A 24285-nucleotide genomic window follows, 5' to 3' on the forward strand; every position below is an offset into this window, starting at 1 on the left:
CAGAATTCTGACTTTTTTCTCAGAATTCTGACTTTGATCTCAGAATTCCGACTTTAATCTCAGAATTCTGACTTTTCTCAGAATTCTGACTTTAATCTCAGAATTCCGACTTTTTTCTCAGAATTCTGACTTTGATCTCAGAATTCCGACTTTAATCTCAGAATTCTGACTTTTCTCAGAATTCTGACTTTAATCTCAGAATTCCGACTTTTTTCTCAGAATTCTGACTTTTTTCTCAGAATTCCTGACTTTAAACTCAGAATTCTGACTTTTTTCTCAGAATTCAGACTTTAATCTCAGAATTCTGACTTTTTTATTGTCGGAATTCAGTAAGAATTCTGAGAAAAGTCAGAATTCTGACTTTTTTCTCAGAATTCTGACTTTGATCTCAGAATTCCGACTTTAATCTCAGAATTCTGACTTTTCTCAGAATTCTGACTTTAATCTCAGAATTCCGACTTTTTTCTCAGAATTCTGACTTTGATCTCAGAATTCTGACTTTAATCTCAGAATTCCGACTTTTTTCTCAGAATTCTGACTTTTTTCTCAGAATTCCTGACTTTAAACTCAGAATTCTGACTTTTTTCTCAGAATTCTGACTTTAATCTCAGAATTCCGACTTTTTTCTCAGAATTCTGACTTTTTTCTCAGAATTCCTGACTTTAAACTCAGAATTCTGACTTTTTTCTCAGAATTCTGACTTTTCTCAGAATTCTGACTTTAATCTCAGAATTCCGACTTTTTTCTCAGAATTCTGACTTTGATCTCAGAATTCCGACTTTAATCTCAGAATTCTGACTTTTCTCAGAATTCTGACTTTAATCTCAGAATTCCGACTTTTTTCTCCGAATTCTGACTTTGATCTCAGAATTCCGACTTTAATCTCAGAATTCTGACTTTTCTCAGAATTCTGACTTTGATCTCAGAATTCCGACTTTAATCTCAGAATTCTGACTTTTCTCAGAATTCTGACTTTAATCTCAGAATTCCGACTTTTTTCTCCGAATTCTGACTTTGATCTCAGAATTCCGACTTTAATCTCAGAATTCTGACTTTTCTCAGAATTCTGACTTTAATCTCAGAATTCCGACTTTTTTCTCAGAATTCTGACTTTTTTCTCAGAATTCCGACTTTAATCTCAGAATTCTGACTTTAATCTCAGAATTCTGACTTTTTTCTCAGAATTCAGACTTTAATCTCAGAATTCTGACTTTTTTATTGTCGGAATTCAGTAAGAATTCTGAGAAAAGTCAGAATTCTGACTTTTTTCTCAGAATTCTGACTTTGATCTCAGAATTCCGACTTTAATCTCAGAATTCTGACTTTTCTCAGAATTCTGACTTTAATCTCAGAATTCCGACTTTTTTCTCAGAATTCTGACTTTGATCTCAGAATTCCGACTTTAATCTCAGAATTCTGACTTTTTTATTGTCGGAATTCAGTAAGAATTCTGAGAAAAGTCAGAATTCTGACTTTTTTCTCAGAATTCTGACTTTGATCTCAGAATTCCGACTTTAATCTCAGAATTCTGACTTTTCTCAGAATTCTGACTTTAATCTCAGAATTCCGACTTTTTTCTCAGAATTCTGACTTTGATCTCAGAATTCCGACTTTAATCTCAGAATTCTGACTTTTCTCAGAATTCTGACTTTAATCTCAGAATTCCGACTTTTTTCTCAGAATTCTGACTTTTTTCTCAGAATTCCTGACTTTTCTCAGAATTCTGACTTTAATCTCAGAATTCCGACTTTTTTCTCAGAATTCTGACTTTTTTCTCAGAATTCCTGACTTTAAACTCAGAATTCTGACTTTTTTCTCAGAATTCAGACTTTAATCTCAGAATTCTGACTTTTTTATTGTCGGAATTCAGTAAGAATTCTGAGAAAAGTCAGAATTCCGACTTTTTTCTCAGAATTCTGACTTTGATCTCAGAATTCCGACTTTAATCTCAGAATTCTGACTTTTCTCAGAATTCTGACTTTAATCTCAGAATTCCGACTTTTTTCTCCGAATTCTGACTTTGATCTCAGAATTCCGACTTTAATCTCAGAATTCTGACTTTTCTCAGAATTCTGACTTTAATCTCAGAATTCCGACTTTTTTCTCAGAATTCTGACTTTTTTCTCAGAATTCCGACTTTAATCTCAGAATTCTGACTTTTTTCTCAGAATTCAGACTTTAATCTCAGAATTCTGACTTTTTTATTGTCGGAATTCAGTAAGAATTCTGAGAAAAGTCAGAATTCTGACTTTTTTCTCAGAATTCTGACTTTGATCTCAGAATTCCGACTTTAATCTCAGAATTCTGACTTTTTTCAGAATTCTGACTTTAATCTCAGAATTCCGACTTTTTTCTCAGAATTCTGACTTTGATCTCAGAATTCCGACTTTAATCTCAGAATTCTGACTTTTTTCTCAGAATTCCGACTTTAATCTCAGAATTCTGACTTTTTTATTGTCGGAATTCAGTAAGAATTCTGAGAAAAGTCAGAATTCTGACTTTTTTCTCAGAATTCTGACTTTGATCTCAGAATTCCGACTTTAATCTCAGAATTCTGACTTTTCTCAGAATTCTGACTTTAATCTCAGAATTCCGACTTTTTTCTCAGAATTCTGACTTTGATCTCAGAATTCCGACTTTAATCTCAGAATTCTGACTTTTCTCAGAATTCTGACTTTAATCTCAGAATTCCGACTTTTTTCTCAGAATTCTGACTTTTTTCTCAGAATTCCGACTTTAATCTCAGAATTCTGACTTTTTTCTCAGAATTCAGACTTTAATCTCAGAATTCTGACTTTTTTATTGTCGGAATTCAGTAAGAATTCTGAGAAAAGTCAGAATTCTGACTTTTTTCTCAGAATTCTGACTTTGATCTCAGAATTCCGACTTTAATCTCAGAATTCTGACTTTTCTCAGAATTCTGACTTTAATCTCAGAATTCCGACTTTTTTCTCAGAATTCTGACTTTGATCTCAGAATTCCGACTTTAATCTCAGAATTCTGACTTTTCTCAGAATTCTGACTTTAATCTCAGAATTCTGACTTTTTTCTCAGAATTCTGACTTTTTTCTCAGAATTCTGACTTTAATCTCAGAATTCTGACTTTTTTATTGTCGGAATTCAGTAAGAATTCTGAGAAAAGTCAGAATTCTGACTTTTTTCTCAGAATTCCGACTTTGATCTCAGAATTCCGACTTTTTTCTCAGAATTCTGACTTTAATCTCAGAATTCTGACTTTAATCTCAGAATTCTGACTTTGATCTCAGAATTCCGACTTTAATCTCAGAATTCCGACTTTAATCTCAGAATTCCGACTTTAATCTCAGAATTCCGACTTTAATCTCAGAATTCCGACTTTTTTCTCAGAATTCTGACTTTTTTCTCAGAATTCCGACTTTAATCTCAGAATTCTGACTTTTTTCTCAGAATTCCGACTTTAATCTCAGAATTCCGACTTTTTTCTCAGAATTCTGACTTTTTTCTCAGAATTCCGACTTTAATCTCAGAATTCTGACTTTTTTATTGTCGGAATTCAGTAAGAATTCTGAGAAAAGTCAGAATTCTGACTTTTTTCTCAGAATTCTGACTTTGATCTCAGAATTCCGACTTTTTTCTCAGAATTCTGACTTTTCTCAGAATTCTGGCTTTAATCTCAGAATTCTGACTTTTTTCTCAGAATTCCGACTTTAATCTCAGAATTCTGACTTTTTTATTGTCGGAATTCAGTAAGAATTCTGAGAAAAGTCAGAATTCTGACTTTTTTTCTCAGAATTCTGACTTTGATCTCAGAATTCCGACTTTAATCTCAGAATTCTGACTTTTCTCAGAATTCTGACTTTAATCTCAGAATTCCGACTTTTTTCTCAGAATTCTGACTTTGATCTCAGAATTCCGACTTTAATCTCAGAATTCTGACTTTTCTCAGAATTCTGACTTTAATCTCAGAATTCTGACTTTTTTCTCAGAATTCTGACTTTTTTCTCAGAATTCTGACTTTAATCTCAGAATTCTGACTTTTTTATTGTCGGAATTCAGTAAGAATTCTGAGAAAAGTCAGAATTCTGACTTTTTTCTCAGAATTCCGACTTTGATCTCAGAATTCCGACTTTTTTCTCAGAATTCTGACTTTAATCTCAGAATTCTGACTTTAATCTCAGAATTCTGACTTTGATCTCAGAATTCCGACTTTAATCTCAGAATTCCGACTTTAATCTCAGAATTCCGACTTTAATCTCAGAATTCTGACTTTTTTCTCAGAATTCCGACTTTAATCTCAGAATTCCGACTTTTTTCTCAGAATTCTGACTTTTTTCTCAGAATTCCGACTTTAATCTCAGAATTCTGACTTTTTTATTGTCGGAATTCAGTAAGAATTCTGAGAAAAGTCAGAATTCTGACTTTTTTCTCAGAATTCTGACTTTGATCTCAGAATTCCGACTTTTTTCTCAGAATTCTGACTTTTCTCAGAATTCTGACTTTAATCTCAGAATTCTGACTTTTTTCTCAGAATTCCGACTTTTTTCTCAGAATTCCGACTTTTTTCTCAGAATTCTGACTTTTGTTCTCAGAATTCTGACTTTTGTTCTCAGAATTCTGACTTTTTTCTCAGAATTCTGACTTTTTTTTACAGAATATTAAACTGCAATAAAATTTAAAAATCAGTTTACTTTTTTTTTTCCAGTGGCCCAAATCCTCTTCCGTATTAATGCCTCTAAGGTTTTGTTGCACCAAACTTTCACTCTGAGTGTTTTTCATGAATTTCTTCTAGAAGCACTTTTGTTATTTTTCTTAATATATTGGTGCAAGTTGGGGGGGGGGCAGAGGAGTCTGATTATTGCCTCCCAGTGGACTGATTATGATTCATTTCCAGCTTTAGGCCTGAAAATGTGTCAAACTGCTTTAGGAAATAATGATGATGTGTTGTGGTTGAATAATTTTGGAATATTGCCTTCCTGTTATCGGATCACTGAACTAATGAAGGATCAGAACCAGAATCCTGCTCTTTAAACAAACTTCACCTCATAAATCATCCAGATGTTTCTCTGCAAAACACTGAAATCTAAAGAAGTAAATTTTTCTTAAAATCAGAAAAATATAATTGCATTGTCTTATTTAAGGTGCATATTATCTAATTATCTTATCTTATTTTTTCTTTCTTGGTGGTTTTTGCAGTGTTGTGGGTTTTGAGTTCTCCTGAAAGCAGCGGTACGTCGTTGATGGATCGTTTCTAAGTCAGGATTTAGGAGCCAGATGCTCGTGCCTTCAGCGTATTGTTGTGGCGAGTGGGCTTTAATCTCAGAATTCTGACTTTTCTCAGAATTCTGACTTTAATCTCAGAATTCCGACTTTTTTCTCAGAATTCTGACTTTGATCTCAGAATTCCGACTTTAATCTCAGAATTCTGACTTTTCTCAGAATTCTGACTTTAATCTCAGAATTCCGACTTTTTTCTCAGAATTCTGACTTTTTTCTCAGAATTCCTGACTTTAAACTCAGAATTCTGACTTTTTTCTCAGAATTCAGACTTTAATCTCAGAATTCTGACTTTTTTATTGTCGGAATTCAGTAAGAATTCTGAGAAAAGTCAGAATTCCGACTTTTTTCTCAGAATTCTGACTTTGATCTCAGAATTCCGACTTTAATCTCAGAATTCTGACTTTTCTCAGAATTCTGACTTTAATCTCAGAATTCCGACTTTTTTCTCCGAATTCTGACTTTGATCTCAGAATTCCGACTTTAATCTCAGAATTCTGACTTTTCTCAGAATTCTGACTTTAATCTCAGAATTCCGACTTTTTTCTCAGAATTCTGACTTTTTTCTCAGAATTCCGACTTTAATCTCAGAATTCTGACTTTTTTCTCAGAATTCAGACTTTAATCTCAGAATTCTGACTTTTTTATTGTCGGAATTCAGTAAGAATTCTGAGAAAAGTCAGAATTCTGACTTTTTTCTCAGAATTCTGACTTTGATCTCAGAATTCCGACTTTAATCTCAGAATTCTGACTTTTTTCAGAATTCTGACTTTAATCTCAGAATTCCGACTTTTTTCTCAGAATTCTGACTTTGATCTCAGAATTCCGACTTTTCTCAGAATTCTGACTTTAATCTCAGAATTCCGACTTTTTTCTCAGAATTCTGACTTTGATCTCAGAATTCCGACTTTAATCTCAGAATTCTGACTTTTCTCAGAATTCTGACTTTAATCTCAGAATTCTGACTTTTCTCAGAATTCTGACTTTAATCTCAGAATTCCGACTTTTTTCTCCGAATTCTGACTTTGATCTCAGAATTCCGACTTTAATCTCAGAATTCTGACTTTTCTCAGAATTCTGACTTTAATCTCAGAATTCCGACTTTTTTCTCAGAATTCTGACTTTTTTCTCAGAATTCCGACTTTAATCTCAGAATTCTGACTTTTTTCTCAGAATTCAGACTTTAATCTCAGAATTCTGACTTTTTTATTGTCGGAATTCAGTAAGAATTCTGAGAAAAGTCAGAATTCTGACTTTTTTCTCAGAATTCTGACTTTGATCTCAGAATTCCGACTTTAATCTCAGAATTCTGACTTTTTTCAGAATTCTGACTTTAATCTCAGAATTCCGACTTTTTTCTCAGAATTCTGACTTTGATCTCAGAATTCCGACTTTTCTCAGAATTCTGACTTTAATCTCAGAATTCCGACTTTTTTCTCAGAATTCTGACTTTGATCTCAGAATTCCGACTTTAATCTCAGAATTCTGACTTTTCTCAGAATTCTGACTTTAATCTCAGAATTCTGACTTTTTTCTCAGAATTCTGACTTTTTTCTCAGAATTCCGACTTTAATCTCAGAATTCCGACTTTTTTCTCAGAATTCTGACTTTTTTCTCAGAATTCCGACTTTAATCTCAGAATTCTGACTTTTTTATTGTCGGAATTCAGTAAGAATTCTGAGAAAAGTCAGAATTCTGACTTTTTTCTCAGAATTCTGACTTTGATCTCAGAATTCCGACTTTTTTCTCAGAATTCTGACTTTTCTCAGAATTCCGACTTTTTTCTCAGAATTCTGACTTTAATCTCAGAATTCCGACTTTTTTCTCAGAATTCTGACTTTGATCTCAGAATTCCGACTTTAATCTCAGAATTCCGACTTTTTTCTCAGAATTCTGACTTTTTTCTCAGAATTCCGACTTTAATCTCAGAATTCTGACTTTTTTCTCAGAATTCCGACTTTAATCTCAGAATTCCGACTTTTTTCTCAGAATTCTGACTTTTTTCTCAGAATTCCGACTTTAATCTCAGAATTCTGACTTTTTTATTGTCGGAATTCAGTAAGAATTCTGAGAAAAGTCAGAATTCTGACTTTTTTCTCAGAATTCTGACTTTGATCTCAGAATTCCGACTTTTTTCTCAGAATTCTGACTTTTCTCAGAATTCTGGCTTTAATCTCAGAATTCTGACTTTTTTCTCAGAATTCCGACTTTAATCTCAGAATTCTGACTTTTTTATTGTCGGAATTCAGTAAGAATTCTGAGAAAAGTCAGAATTCTGACTTTTTTCTCAGAATTCTGACTTTGATCTCAGAATTCCGACTTTTTTCTCAGAATTCTGACTTTTCTCAGAATTCTGGCTTTAATCTCAGAATTCTGACTTTTTTCTCAGAATTCTGACTTTGATCTCAGAATTCCGACTTTAATCTCAGAATTCTGACTTTTCTCAGAATTCTGACTTTAATCTCAGAATTCCGACTTTTTTCTCAGAATTCTGACTTTGATCTCAGAATTCCGACTTTAATCTCAGAATTCCGACTTTTTTATTGTCGGAATTCAGTAAGAATTCTGAGAAAAGTCAGAATTCTGACTTTTTTCTCAGAATTCTGACTTTGATCTCAGAATTCCGACTTTAATCTCAGAATTCTGACTTTTCTCAGAATTCTGACTTTAATCTCAGAATTCCGACTTTTTTCTCAGAATTCTGACTTTAATCTCAGAATTCTGACTTTTTTCTCAGAATTCTGACTTTTTTCTCAGAATTCTGACTTTAATCTCAGAATTCTGACTTTTTTATTGTCGGAATTCAGTAAGAATTCTGAGAAAAGTCAGAATTCTGACCTTTTTCTCAGAATTCCGACTTTGATCTCAGAATTCCGACTTTTTTCTCAGAATTCTGACTTTAATCTCAGAATTCCGACTTTTTTCTCAGAATTCTGACTTTGATCTCAGAATTCCGACTTTAATCTCAGAATTCCGACTTTTTTCTCAGAATTCTGACTTTTTTCTCAGAATTCCGACTTTAATCTCAGAATTCTGACTTTTTTCTCAGAATTCCGACTTTAATCTCAGAATTCCGACTTTTTTCTCAGAATTCTGACTTTTTTCTCAGAATTCCGACTTTAATCTCAGAATTCTGACTTTTTTCTCAGAATTCTGACTTTTTTTTACAGAATATTAAACTGCAATAAAATTTAAAAATCAGTTTACTTTTTTTTTTCCAGTGGCCCAAATCCTCTTCCGTATTAATGCCTCTAAGGTTTTGTTGCACCAAACTTTCACTCTGAGTGTTTTTCATGAATTTCTTCTAGAAGCACTTTTGTTATTTTTCTTAATATATTGGTGCAAGTTGGGGGGGGGGCAGAGGAGTCTGATTATTGCCTCCCAGTGGACTGATTATGATTCATTTCCAGCTTTAGGCCTGAAAATGTGTCAAACTGCTTTAGGAAATAATGATGATGTGTTGTGGTTGAATAATTTTGGAATATTGCCTTCCTGTTATCGGATCACTGAACTAATGAAGGATCAGAACCAGAATCCTGCTCTTTAAACAAACTTCACCTCATAAATCATCCAGATGTTTCTCTGCAAAACACTGAAATCTAAAGAAGTAAATTTTTCTTAAAATCAGAAAAATATAATTGCATTGTCTTATTTAAGGTGCATATTATCTAATTATCTTATCTTATTTTTTCTTTCTTGGTGGTTTTTGCAGTGTTGTGGGTTTTGAGTTCTCCTGAAAGCAGCGGTACGTCGTTGATGGATCGTTTCTAAGTCAGGATTTAGGAGCCAGATGCTCGTGCCTTCAGCGTATTGTTGTGGCGAGTGGGCGGTGCTTGTTTCCAGCGCTGCTGCAGGCTCCTGATGACAGATCCGTCTCTGTCCTTGATGGGTAAATTAGCGCCCTTCACCCTGTGAGCTGCACACAGCTTCATTATGAGCTCTTTGTCAGCGCTGCCTTCACTCTTCCCACTTTCAGTCTTTGTTAGTCACTCTGTCACTGATTCCTACCCTTTACTCTGCTTATTGCCTTTTTCATTTCTGCATAAATTAAAGCCTTTAGCTCTTTTCAGTCACTGTTTACCTCCATGTTTTCTTTATGTTCCTCTTCATCTCATGGAGTTATAGTTCGCAAGATGAATTATAAAACTCGTCCCTTAAAGGTGAGAACTAAACAACCGTTTATCAGCTCTGCTGTTTGTCGGTTTTAAGGTGGCGCTGCTGAATTAGGAGGTTTTTCTTTTATTTATGTGGAGATTGAGGCAGCACCTGTGCTGCGAAACGCTGTTAGGATGTTTATGAAGAAGCTTTATCACAGAACATCTTCAGGGATTGTTCTTTTCCTGGTAGATGATCTTTACAGATGAGGAGTCATGTTTTATGATCCTGGAGGAGACGTGCTCCTCCTTCACCTGTAAGGAGGTTCAGCTGAGGATAGAGGTTCTCCTGCAGGTATCCTGACTAATCTGAAGAGAAGCTGGTCTTTGAACGTCTCTCAGTCCTCTTGGATGTTTTCTTTGTCTTACAGCATCAGTCCCACTGATGAACAGAAAAGTTAGGATTGAAGTCAAACTTGAAGCACTTTTACTCTGGTTATGAAGCACAGATGTTTGTAAAAACTTCATAAGAAATATTCATAGTTTATTTAGGACACTAATCCGGGACATTATGAACTTTAATGCAAAAGTCACAGAAGAGACACATTGAAGCTTATTTTAAGGGAAACGTCCGCTCATATTCAGAATCCAAACTTCTGAAAGTTCTTTAAAGCTACAGTGTGTAATAATTACAGGGATATACAGTCAGAAATGTAATATATTATACATAACTATGTTATTTATCATCATCTACGAGCTCAGCCTCTTAACCTTAATATTTGCGTTGCCTTAGAATTCGTTATTTATAATTACATAGGAGCGGGTCTCGCAGCCATGGAGGCAGACATCTTTGCGCTACGGCAGCGCAGAGCCAACAAACTAGCGATTGCGAGATCGCCAAAACGTCACAACGATGTAGAAAAAATAACGGGTATATTTATTATCTTAAGTCTACATGAAATCTATACCCTACACAGACTAATGAAATACTATCTGTAAAATTATCTATGTAAACAAACCTCATCACTTGAGAAGGTAGGTGATGCGGACGTCGTAGAAGACATTTTGTCCCGTAACGCTCGCCGTACTGTTGGGGGGGAGATGTTCATGTTGCTGCAGTCTGCAGTCTGACCGCTAGATGTCGCTAAAAGTTACACACTGTAGCTTTAAATATGAAATGATTCCATCCTGTTCAATAAATGATCAGTGTTTTTAATTCAGAGTAATTTCCATGTGAATGTTCTTTACTGGAGGCATCCATGTTTGTCAAAGAACACTACTGCCACCTACTGGTTAGTGACGTCACGGTGCGGTATCGGCTGTTGGGATACAGGCCCGTCCAGGTAGTTTAAAGTGTATTTTAAGTGTCTGAGCAATGCTATTTAACCAGTGCAAGACTATAGTGTGACGGTTAACGTCTATGACATAATACGAATTTTCTTATGTTTAGTCTGTTGAATGTAAAGCTATGAGAGGAACAGAAGGAAGTTAATGATTTAGCTGAAACATCCTAGCCTGGTGAGACCATCCTGATCTCGCGAGCTTTCAAGGTTTCACTCGCAGATCAGTCTGGAGACTCTCCGTTAAAGAAAATTTGGAGCCGTTCACCAAACGAACGTCCAATCAGCGTTGGCTTTGAGGCGGGTTGAGGTGTGACGCAACGAGAAGCGCCACAGTTCAGGCTAAAGAACATGGCGGCTTCAGCCGATGAAACTAGCGTTAGCGTGGCTATCGAGCAAGTTTTATGGGAATTACCGAGTATTTCTTCACTGAAAGAAGAGCAAAACACTGCTCTGGAGGCTTTTCTCAGAGGAAAAGATGTTTTTGCTCTTCTCCTGACTGGTTTCGGCAAGAGGTTGATCTATCAATTGGCTCCTCTTCGTCGTCGCTCTGTTAGTACGTCATATGCTTCGTTGATCTGATTGGTTTATTTGGCCCGTCTATCACCAACATAGGCCAATCAGCTAACCAGTATTTTCGCCCCTTCCCAAAATTGCTTCAATGGAAGGTTTCCAGATGGATATGCGGAGCAAATCCATCTGGCGGAGTCAGGTTAGAAACATCCACCTTAAATTGAGAAAAATTCCAGTAAATTAAAATTGAGTTAACACGACTTCAAACTGCTGCATCGTGGGGAAAGATATGCACACCATGTTGCATTTACTGACTTTTAAAGCTTTCTTCTTCGCCATATAAGGTGCAAGAAAACACCAACTTAGCCATAACATGAGGCACATGCGCCCTCTAGTGGTGAAACATTTATTAAACGAATATTAAACCATAATATAGCAATTTTCAACAATAAGGAATAATGTTTGTGATTGTTTTTAATGCTATTTTTGATGTGTGAGGCATTTCTTCTTTTACTACCTGCTTACTGGTTAATAAGTGAGGTACTGAACCCTGTATGTTGGGAGATTGCTGTACCAGGATCAGCAGTAAACCTCTGTTCAGGCCAAAACGTGACTAACTCAACCTTTAAGGCTGTTTCTACTCATGCTAAGACTTAAAGTCATGATGGGTCTCATTGGGAAAGTTGATGCGACAATCGTTTTACCATTGACATCAGAATCACGTCCATTTTCAGGTTGGTGGTTTGGATCAGGGACGATTTAGAAGTTCATTCTGAACTTTGCTTGACCTTAGCTTTATGAACAGATCCATTTATCTCATCATTAGGAATCTGTCTCTGTCGTTTCTCTGCAGACGGTCGGTTCCCTTTGGTGTTCTGATTGTTTGAAGCAGTTCCTTCAGAGCTGGAGAGTTTAGGAGCTAAACCCCCAGGACAATGAACTCAGGCTTTGCTCATAACTCACTTCAGTGCCTTCAGTCTCTAACCTTCAGTCCACTGTGGCTCTCACTTTCTTATCCCTCATTCAAAATAGGTTATCCTGAGCTATTATCTGGATTTGTGCTGCTATAGGCTTAGACTGCCAGAGGACATAGGACCCCTTTTCATTATTCTGCTTCATTCTATCTCTGTTCTCTTATTCTGCTGTATTTGTTAGTTCAACCTCTAATATTTTGCTATTTTGCTCTCTTAGCTTCATCTGGTCTGTTTCCACTTGTAGAGCTGGTTGACAGTTGCCTTTTGTGTCTCTGCTTCTGTCTCCTTGAACCCCAGTCGGCCTCAGCAGATAGCTGCTCACACTGAGCCAGGCTTCCCGCGGGTCCTTAAAAATTCTTAAAAGGCATTGAATTCTAAACTAAGGCCTTAATTGGTATTAAAATGTCTGAAATTAGTCTTTCGTAGGTCATAATTTTTAAAACATCATAAATAGGATTATTTTTGTTATTCCGATTTATTTTTTTAATCTAAATAAAAAAATATTAAAATTGACATTGTTTTTTAATAAAAAACAAAAAAAAAAAAACTCACCATTATTGGTTCCGTCCCGATAGCGGAACCAATAAAAGCGTGGTTGCGGCCGGGACATTTGGGAGATGCACCATTAACTTTTTTGTCTGGAAAATATGAGCAATGAGCAATGTAATGCTACGTTCACACCGGATGCAGCGGGCGCGGCAGAAGCAGCGAGTTTACATGCGAAGTCAATGGTTGACACGTGTCAAGGCGCAGCAAAAGGTCCCGCAGGGCGTTTTGAGCAGCAGGCGCAGCGCAAACGCGCTCGAGATGGAAAAATGTAACTTTTGCTGCTGGACGGGCCGCGTCAACCAATCAGGAGCTGATCTGGGAGCTTGCAGGGATTATTTAGATGGCCGTGTCGCCTCTTCGCGGTTCACCGCGGCAGCTGGTAGGTGTTTTTCATCTAAATAATCTAAACTGCGGGCACGAGGATAATAAATGTGAACAAATTCTGTCGGCAGGTTTCTGCATTTTAAGTTAATTTATGCGTCACTAAACTGTTTCAGAGGAGTGATCACAGCGCTCTGCATCATCAGCGATGTGTCTGTTTTACGGCCAGCTCCCAGATCAGCTCCTCTGATTGGTTGATGCGGTGCGTCGAGCAGCAAAAGTTAAATTTTTCCATCTTGAGCAGCAGCGCGTTTGCGGCGCGTCACCCGCGTCAGATGCTTAAACGCGCCCGGCGCGCTGCGCCTGCTGCTCAAAACGCGCTGCGGGACCTTTTGCTGTGCCTTGACGCGCGTCAACCATTGACTTTGCATGTAAACTCGCTGCTTCTGCCGCGCCCGCTGTGTCCGATGTGAACGTAGCATTAATGTAACCAAAATTGTCTCCAGCCAACAGTTTTCTCCGTGGCTAAAACCAGGGAACATGCATGAGGCTCAGTGGATTTAGTGCAAGAAGTCATTCAAGCTTAGAACGATGGGAATTAAGGCAGTGGAGTCGCACATGCGAAGCACGAAACACAAAGCGTCAAAATGGAGTTACAGAGAAACAGCCGGTATTTCTCAGTTTAGTTCCACCCTTGTCTCTGCAACGCCTCCACTTATCACCAAATCAAACATACTAAGAAAACCATACAAAGAAAAATAGCTGCAAAAAAGACTTAGCACTGGTTATGTTGGGGCTTTAAAACTGATTTGTTTTGTTCCCTGCTAAAACAAAGTTTGTGAATTCAGTTAAATAGTTGTTAAAATATATCTGTCATTTGTGTGTTTTTAGCTTTCTTCCTGTATGGGAAGCTTTTCAACATTTGAAACATTAGTGCAGTGGTTTATGTTAAAATAAACCTTTGGGTTAAGTTGTCGCAAGGGTTAGGGTTGCGACAACTTTAAAAAACTTTTAAAAAGTCTTAAAAAGTCTTGAATTTAACTTGCCGTATGCTGTAGGAACCCTGTGAGCCTGGTTCTGCTGGAGGTTTCTTTCTGTTAAAAGAGAGTTTTTCCTCTCCACTGTCGCTGCAAGCATGGTTGGTGTTAGAGTTTCCTGAAGAGTCAATGAGTCGATGCAATCAGTTGGTTTTCCTTAGATAGAAAACTTTGAATCAATCTGACTGGATGATCTGGTGAAGTGGAAAGTGACCTGAGATGACATGATGTGAATTGGAGCTATAGAAATAAACTGGATAGAGTTGGGAACTTTAACTTGATGACCCATTCTAGTGCTCTGACCTTTGACCTTCTAACACGACTGTATTCCCAGCAGATAACGATTGTTTTTAGGCTTCGATTGAGGAACTGCCGATTCAGGTAAAGGTCCAACATCTTGTCCTAGCTTCAGTCGCCTTAGCCGCTGACCTCTGCTTCAGTGAGGATAATCTGAAGTTCTTTCAGTTAGGCTGTTCAAACACATTCCTCATCTCTTCTCTGAAGCCGAGCAGATCCACCTCCTCCTCCTCTCCTCACTCCATCCGTCAGCCGAGACTCGACAGGCTTCAGAGCCTTCAGCTTTATAGCTGCTGCGGCTCTGGATCGGCGCTAACTTCATCCATCTCTGACACCGTCCTGGAAATAAGATGAGAGTAAATGGTGCTCCTGCAGGAAAACGGCTCTTTTTGTGAAACATCTTCTACGAGTCAGAGTGATGAAGTTCTTTCTGTGTTCCTCTCAGCTCGGATGTTTCTTCATTCAGTTTGGATCAGAGAAAATCAGCTCAGGTTTTTATCTCCAGGGAGCTTTACCTATTGATCCGTGCCGCGCGTTGATGCTGGCCTCATGGCTTCATAAATATCACCGGCATGTGGGCTGCTGACAGCTTCTGGAATATCCTGGATTTCCTTCCCTCAGCCCAGCCGCTCCCGCAGGTCATAACGGGACACAGACTGTTATAAGCTGCCGTTAAAATGTAAAGTTTTCTCCTTTTATTGGGATAGATGATGGTCAGAGAAAATGAATCTTCTAAAAGCTGATTGTTGTGCATTGATCTGAGAAGAACGGCATGAAGGGGAGCGGTCGGAGGAGTAATGAGGCTGCAGTGGCGGGATTACATCTTCTGGTTTTACTGGAGTCATTTTCCAGCAGTTTCTGTGGCGCTCCAAAGGTTCTGCTCCGTCCCTCCTCTGATCCAGATGGGCCTCTAAATATCATAAAAGATCAAGTCCCATAAATTTGACCACTTCTTGTTCTGACATTGCAGCTTTGACTGATTATTCCTCATACTGGATGTGTTTTTAAGCCCTTCTTCTGTATTTGTTTAAAGGAAAAGTCGCTCATATTCAGAATACAAACTTCTGAAAGGTCCTTAATTATGCAATTATTACATATTATTCAATAAAAAGGTGCTTTTAATTCAGAGTAATTTTCATGTGAATGAGCTTTACTGGAGGCATCCATGTTTGTCAAAGAACACTACTGCCACCTACTGGTTAGTGACGTGCGGTATCGGCTGTTGATCAAGTCCCAGTGCTGTATCTGGTGTTTGTCACAACGCGCTATTATCCAAGTCATCTTGAAAACATTCTTCTTCCAAATGTTGGCTACATATTACGGGTTTTTTCTCTGGCCAGAAGTTCGATGGCAAATCCTCCCTCTTCAAGTTGGCGATCCAACGACCAACCCGTCCGTGGAGGATCAGGAATCAGAAAGGTGGAATAACTCTTTTTTTTCCACTTTTACCCGATGTATTCCAGCATCCAGCTGCCATGCACGTGGGCATTGTCAGTTTCACTATAGCTCTGGTGAATTTCAATGGTGAAGTCCTCTGGAAATCTTCAATAATTGTTGTTGATTGCAGATGTGTCTAGTAGTTCCCATTGATTTAGCTTGTAAAGCGGGGAGAATGGCGCTAGGCTTACCGCACCGTGACGTCACTGCTGGAAGATGGCAGGAGGGAGGGGCTACTATATTTGGGCAAAAATGGCCGCTCCCAGACTCAGAGATCGTGATGGAAATTATTATTTTTTTACCGATTAAAGCTAAATCTATTAAATCACCACGAACATATTAGCTTTAGGTATAGCTAATGATCCACTGATTATTCCTTGCTGACCGAACTATGAGGCCTGGCGCTCTGATGCGATCTACCTGCTCAGACTGTATGTCAGACTCAGCTCCGCATTGAGATGGCGCTACTCGGACTCGTTTATCCAGAAGAGAAAAGGCGATAACTGATGCACAAAGACATGGCTGAGCAAACGTGGCTACAATGGTCTTTAAATTTTACAGAAAGAACTCCATTTGCACCTCCGCCATGTTTCTGTGTTTTCACCTGAGAGGAAGAAGAATCCTTGTTTGCCCACTGCGCGATTCGCCCACTACCTCCTTACGACGGCCGACTGAATTTCAAACATGTTTGATTTTCTCCCGACCTTACGATTCCTGATGGGGAGGTTAATGGAGTGGCTGATCGCCCCCTCGTTACCCCCTGTACACTACAAAACGCACGATCAGGCTGAAAGTCGGCCCGATTGAACAATTCTCGGACGACTGGAGAATCGGCCAGAAAAAGGCAAACAGTCGTACAATGTTCGCCCCGCTTAACCAAAAATACTTTGTGTGTATTATCGCAACTTTCAATAGTCAGAATTGGGATTTGAACCAACAACCTCAGGAGTAGAAGTCCATGTCTTACAGCTGATGCCACTATTAAGGTGACACATCAGTCACCAGTGGCTTGCTCAGAGTTTCATCATTACGTTGTTTACTCTAACCAAACTAGATTTAACCAACTAGATTGGTTGTTTTTCCCAACCAATCTATTCTTAGAATCTATCCAACTCTCCTCCAAAGTCCCACATCTTGACTGAATACTGAGGCTGTTTAAATGCCTGCCGAAGTTCGGGGGCGAGCTGAACCACTTCCCGAAGCGGTCACATGGTACGGTGGGGTAGAGAGGCTTCGGACGTCATCTATTTTGGCTCCTCCCCCAAATGAAGCAAGCCTCCATCGAAGCTTTGGCTCATCTCATAACATCATTAGTATTTACGTTTTGGTCTAGAAAAATACAAAAAATTTCAATATTTTATAATGCTACTGGTTCCTACAACTTCATGGACAGGGAGGACATGCTAAAAAAAAAAAAAAAAAAAAAAGCATGTGGGGGTTTGACAGTTAAAGTGGTAGGGAAGCGGCTGTTCCAACCGTTGCATTTCCGAATTCTCCCAAGTGGTTCCCGACTTTACACGAGTGAATAAAGTGAATGTGATTGGTCGATTATCAAGGGGGCGGGATTGTTGTGGCGGAAGGTTCACAAGCATATTTAGTTGTGGCCGGTTTTTAGGAAGCATCTTGCTAACCAGTTAGCAACTTAGTGCTAGCAGGTTCCCAATGGGAAATTCCATTGCGACCAAGTAGCACTAAATTGGTGACTTAGAAACGACGCTGTCAAGGAACGCTATGGACAGAGGAAACATGCAAGAGGAGGAGAGTTTAGTGTCGGAGGTCGTGGATGAGTCTCCTCCGTCATCCATTTTTTATTTAGAGGAGGAAAGCGGGGACGAAGATGTTGTGGAAGAGGACGCCAGGGCGGCAGAAGCTTGGTTTGGTGTAGAAGGCTTCCAGCCGTACATGTTTGAGCCCTTGCCTCGCAACGCTGCCAGTTCTGTTAGCTCTACGCCTGCCGAAGACACAGACGTCCATCCCCGTGAACACTGGGACGCAACTCAATGGGAAAGGAAAGGATTCTGATTTCAACCGTTGCGTATATTAGCTGGGACATATGAATCAAGATGCTATGACCGAAAACATTTGATTGGCAGACAGAAATTTTGGGACAATATCCTCTGATAAAGAGAACATTTATATACACATTTAAGCCAGAATGATTTGACATTAAATATGTCTTCCCTACGACTTTAGATAAACTTCTGTTATTCAACAGAATTTAAATAACAGAAGTTTCGCTTTGTGAGTGTTGTGTCCACGAGTCTCCACCAACCGGCAGTCATGGATTTCACTGGAAGAAATCAACACAAAGTCAGTGAAGCAAAAGACATCCCAGTTTGTTTTAATAAAAACTAGTTATGTTTATTTACAGTTTTATTGAAATAAAATGACTTCCTGTCTTTAGTGTAAAAACAAAAAGGTAAACTGTTTACTAACTGTTTACATCTTAAAAACTTTTTGCTTACTGCCGTCTCTCTCCTTTGCTTACAACCAACCGTAGCATCCATTTATCAGCTATAATTAGCTGCAGCCACCGACCGGAAATTAAATATAAGTTAATGAAGCCTAAAGGAGAGTAGTTTGGCTCGATGCATTTGAGAAATCCAGGTCCTCAGACCAATCCAGGAATCCTCACTTCATTGTTTACATGCTAACATCCTCTGCGCCCATTTAATTAGCTCACTGTAAGTTCTACAAGTTTGATTTTTCCCATGAAAAAATCAATTATTATCCATTCAAGCATCTCCTCAATAAAAGCATCATTTTACCTTCATGTTCATCATGTATTGAAAGTGGTTTCCATTACTGATGCATGTCTCTGATATTATAATCATGCTAAATGGTTGAGTGAACGGGTTTGGATGAGCTTTGATGCTGGAAAGATTTGCATACCGGCTTTCAGTGTTGATGTGTGTGATCTGTTATCTGCTTTAACTGTCCTGCTGCATTGTATCAACATAACAGTTATTAATGTCGTCGCTTTAACAAGTTAAAGGTTTAACTCCAGATGTTTATCATCCAGTTTTAGGTGTTATTTTGTGTAGAGCTGTTAATATTTCAGTGCTTAGTGACATAGAGATTAATCATCACGGTTTAAAGGCATCTGTTTTGTTCTATTCAGCAATTATCATAATTAGATGGACAGCTTATGGGTCTTTATTGTAGGTTAAAGTTATTGATATTTATTTCAGTTCTATTCAGTTTATTTCTATGGCTCCAATTCACATCATGTCATCTCAGGTCACTTTATAGATCTAGATCATCCAGTCAGATTGATTAAAAGTTTTCTATCTAAGGAAAACCAGCTGATTGCATCGACTCATTGACTCTTCAGCAATCCCTCACACTAAGCATGCTTGTAACGACAGTGGAGAGGAAAAGCTCCCTTTGAACAGGAAGAAACCTCCAGCAGAACCAGGCTCAGTGTGAGCGGCCATCTGCTGAGGCCCACTGGGGTTCAAGGAGACAGAAGCAGACATAGAAAAAGAAGCATAGATACAAAAGGCAACTGTCAACCAGCTCCACAGGCGGCCCCGTCCAGGAAACACACAGCCAGGCAGACGAGCTCCGAGCCAGCTCCCATGTCAGAGGATGAAGAGAGCACATCCAGTTAGTCACAGTCAGAGAAACAGGACTACACTGGAAAACAGGCCAAGCTCCAACATCTAGAAACAAAGGTGTTGATGGCAGCAGCACAGCTGATATTTCTCTCCAGGACGGAGTCACAGCCAAACAGGAACAGACCAGATGAAGCTACTATGAGAAAAAGCAGAGAGAGCAGAACGTTAGAGATTGAACTAACAGATTCTGCAGAGTGGGAGAATAGAGATAGAATGAAGCAGAATGATGAAAAAGGGGTCCCTATGTCCTCCAGCAGTCTAAGCCTATAGCAGCAGAACTATAGAGATAGCTCAGGATAACCTGAGCCACTCTAACTAGAAGCTTTATCAAAAAGGAAAGTTTTAAGCCTAGCCTTAAAAGTAGACAGGGTGTCTGCCTCACGGACTAAAACTGGTAGTTGGTTCCACAGGAGAGGAGCCTGAGAACTAAAAGATCTGCCTCCCATTCTACTGTTAGAAATTCTAGGAACCACTAGTAAACCTGCAGATTGAGAGCGAAGTGCTCTGTTAGGAACATAAGGAACAATCAGATCTCTGATATCAGATGGAGCTTGGCCATTTAAGGCTTTATATGTGAGAAGGAGGATTTTAAATTCTATTCTGGATTTAACAGGAAGCCAATGAAGAGAAGCCAGGATAGGAGAGATATGATCTCTCTTTTTCATTTTCATCAGAACTCTGGCTGCAGCATTTTGGATCAGCTGATAGTAAAGAATTACAATAGTCCAGCCTTGAAGTAACAAATGGATGGACTAGTTTCTCAGCATCAATCCTGGAAAGGAGATTTCTCATTTTTCTCATCACCATTTGCATTTTCTTTTTGTGCAGGTGCAGAAAGACGGAAACACGGACGCCTCCATGCTCAGACAGTTTCCAGTGGATCAGTACCAGAACTCCTTCCACCTGTTTTGGACTCTGCAGAAACTCTTGGAGGATTCAGAGGTAGCTTGGTGGAAGGCGGAGGTGGAGCCAGAGAAGAAGGTCTTCCTACGTTTCTTGGAGAATCGTCTCTTCCTGTTGTCGGACGAGTTTCCACTGTTTTCCCTCTACATGTGGACGATCGGGAATCTGCTGACTTTAACATGTCGGTCCAGAGAGCTGGTCTGCTAAAACTTTAAACTAGGTTTGTCAGAAGATAAGTGCAGATTCATCCTGTAAACCTGAGCTACAGTAAAAAAAAAGATGAACTACAAATTGCATTTATTATAAAATCACTTATTTTATTCCAAAAGGAACTAAGATCTCTGCTTCTCTTGCATTGTTGCAGCAACTTTTTTTAAAATCAGATATATGAAGCCTCTCTTGATTACAAAGGATTCATTTTTTAACCAACGACCAAAAGTCGGACAAAGGTAAAAATATCCTTATGTGCAAATTAAGAGCTGAAAAGCCTTTTAAAGGAAGGTTAATGAATATCGGCTTTCCTCCGGTGCGTCGGTCCATCCGCTGATCTCTGACACTCGATTATGTATTTATATTTTCCTCACTGCTACCTTCACCCCTGCAGCAACGATATCCACAGTTTCTTGTAAAGATGCTGCCGTCGCTTAGCAACCACACACTTCCATTGTTTGTAGTGGGATCCGGATGGTTGGCATGACAACAAGAAGCCCAACAACCAGAGCGGATATTCCTGCTGGAGACGAGAAATGAAACAATGATTCATCATCAAGTGTCCATCATCTGGGGACGTTCATTATTCAGCCGGAAGATTCTATCAACGCCAGACTCTGGTTAAAATAAAGAGGCCCTGATGTTTTTAAATTATACATTTATAACCAGAACATTTAGGTTCTTACAGATCTGTAGATCTGCTCTAGAACACAAATGGCTTAAATTTCTATAAAACAAAGATCCCCAAACTTTGTGTCACACGGCAGGAAAGCAGGAAATAAACGCTTCTAGCAATTATTAAAATACAAACAACTAAAACCCATCTTCCCTGACTAGTCACTGATCATTCTACTTTATTAGTCACTAAACCACTATTCATCGACCTAACTAGTCAAGTCAGCTTTATTGTCACTTTCTTCATATGCACCAGGGAAATGAAATTACGTTTTCTCTCTATACCATGCCAGGACAAGACATTTACAGACTGACATAAAGTGCGGTGGACTGGTAACAACAAGTGGTCAATAATAAATATAATACAAAGAACATAATGACATTTAACATTCAATATTTAACATTGAACATGTAAAAGAAGATAAGATAGATATAGAGTATAGACATTAGAATAAAAGCAATAAAAGCAGCAGCAATGGTTTATTCCAGGCTGAGGTAGTTCTGAAAATAAGCAAAAATTTCTTAAAATAAGTGTATTTATTAGGGATGCACGATATTGGGATTTTGGCCGATATCCGATATTTTAAAACTCATGTAGCCGATAACCGATATCGATACCGATGTTAAAGCTGGACAAAAATAAGTAGTCATTGAAAATAGCAGTTTTGTTATCCATTTCTGACACTTTGAAAAATAATAAACTCAAATATATTTTCATATGCTGATATCAAATAGATTTTTAAAAACGCGGTATCGATCTATTTTACTTTCAAAATCTGGTGAAATTTCATCGTTCTGTTAGAAACTCTCGTGATATTTTGCAAATTCTTGTGTTAGTAAAATAGATCGATACCGCGTCAATATATCAACATATAAAAATATGGCAACATTTGGTGAATTTTCGGGGGATTTCGTAGCATAACGATGACATATAGCAATATTTCATTAGTAAAAGAGATTGATATGGTGTTTTTAAATGGCAATATATCAGCATATGAAGATATTGGGATATTTTAATGGATCAATATTTTTTCCCTCGTCTTTAGAAGTTTTTAAGTCTGTAAAAAAGACGTTTTTGAGGAAGAAGAAGAAGTAGTATTTATTATTATTTTTTTTTTTAGACTTTAGAAACTCAGAAGCTGATCAAATATCGGGTTAAATATCGGTGGGGGGGCCGATGTCCGATATTCAGTTTTAAAGCCGATATCGATAGGGGGCCGATTATATCGTGCATCCCTAGTATTTACCTTTAATTTGAGTAGGTAAATGAGATAGTTTGCCAATGGAATGAGAATTTTAACTCTTGGTATAAGATAATTAGATAATATGCACTTGAAATAAGACAATGCAACTGTTTTTTTATTATTTTAAATGTAAATTGTAATGTTAAAAATCTAAATAAAACGCATTGAAATTTGTACTCTCCCGACAATAAAAACTACTTGCCCCGGGAGATCGGGCAATGGTTAACATCGATCCCTGACATATCCTACCTCACTAGTCACTACCCATTCTACCCCTTAAGTCTCTAGCCGTCCTATATCTATAGTCATTAACCTGTAGGGCATTAGCTTTAGAGCTCTAACATGTTATAAAACAAGCATCTTTAGCAACCTGTTAAAATCTCTAATGAGGATCAAGGTCATTATGAAGCCTCAGCAGGTTTGTAAGGCTAACGAGAACAATTGCTAACAAGCAATTACTGACTTCCTCCAGCTTTCTGTTTGCCTCCCAGACTAAAGACTACGGAAGAGGATTAGGGCCACTGAAAAAAAAAAGTTAACTGATTTTTAAATCTTATTTCAGTTTAACATCGGAAAAAAGTCAGAATTCTGACTTTAATCTCAGAATTCTGACTTTAATCTCAGAATTCTGACTTTTTTATTGTTAGAATTCAGTCAGAATTCGGAGATTAAAGTCAGAATTCTGAGAAAAAAGTCAGAATTCTGAGAAAAAAGTCAGAATTCTGAGATTAAAGTCAGAATTCTGAGATTAAAGTCAGAATTCTGAGAAAAAAGTCAGAATTCTGAGATTAAAGTCAGAATTCTGAGAAAAAAGTCAGAATTATGACTTTAATCTCAGACTTCTGACTGAATTCTAACATTAAAAAGTCAGAATAAAATTTTTTCTCATGTTAAACTGAAATAAAATTTAAAAATCGGTTAACTTTTTTTTTTTTCAGTGGCCCTAATTCTCCTCCGTAAAATACTTTCTACCAAAACTAATTAATTAGTTTAATTAATTAATTTTTTTATGCTAACCTAGCTTAAAAGCCATTTTAAAATGTCCCTAAATCCATGTGTGGTTTATTTACTAAATCGTATTTGTTATCAGGCTAACATACATTTTTTATAACCACCCCCTGTTTTGGACAATATCTTGACTTCAATGATTTTCAGCTGAGATGCAAACATCTGTTTTTTTTTTTCTTCCCCTGAGGACCAAACATTAAAACCTCTCAGGATCTCTCATGAAACGAAGGAAGCAAAAATAAACGTTCCTGTTGTAAGCAGACTATAAAGGTGGTGGCAGTTCTTTCCAGACATTTCTACGTTTCATTCACAAACCAAGAGGCTCCATCAGCAGCGAGTCTCTCATCTCTGTTGGTCATTCTAAATATTTAAATAAATAAGTCTCCTCTGACATCTGGAATGACCGGTGGCTGATGTGTGGCAGCAAAGCCGATTAGCATCACATCAGTCTGCGGTTGGGCGCCTGCCATCTCCTGATCTTTCATATCCTGTTGGGGGGCAGAGCGCGGATCGAAGAACAGAACTGGGCTGCTCGGTACGTGAGCTGGTGTTTAATGCACCTCAGTGGAGAGCTCTGTCTCATCATATTTGGGATTGACAGCTGAAATATTCTCCTTTAAGCCGTCAGAGAACCGTGCCGAGTGCCTCTCGGTTTGTTGCCATAGAGAAGATTGACGTTTTAATTGATGTAGTTTATTCACACGCCTTGTAGTTTCAGCGTTTCACAAACATCAACTGATTTTATAAAGATCTGCTAAAAAAAACCCAAAAACAGACTAGAGCTGTGAAATTAAATACTTTAATAAAATC

The 24285-nt window shown here is 38.0% G+C and overlaps 1 protein-coding gene across 1 annotated transcript in view; it reads left to right on the forward strand.

Annotated features, from left to right (window-relative positions):
- The window catches only part of mei4 (meiosis-specific, MEI4 homolog (S. cerevisiae)), an 83516-nt gene extending 62860 nt beyond the window's left edge, over positions 1-20656 (forward strand). The window contains exon 5 of the mRNA XM_038271208.1: positions 20264-20656. Within this exon, the coding sequence (XP_038127136.1) occupies positions 20264-20545 (282 nt within the window). The 3' untranslated portion in view covers positions 20546-20656. The remainder of the gene's footprint in view (positions 1-20263) is intronic.
- The last annotated feature ends 3629 nt before the right edge of the window (positions 20657-24285 follow it).

Source organism: Cyprinodon tularosa, unplaced genomic scaffold, assembly GCF_016077235.1.
Source record: "Cyprinodon tularosa strain WSP-4 unplaced genomic scaffold, ASM1607723v1 ctg795, whole genome shotgun sequence".
Taxonomy (NCBI): domain Eukaryota; kingdom Metazoa; phylum Chordata; class Actinopteri; order Cyprinodontiformes; family Cyprinodontidae; genus Cyprinodon; species Cyprinodon tularosa.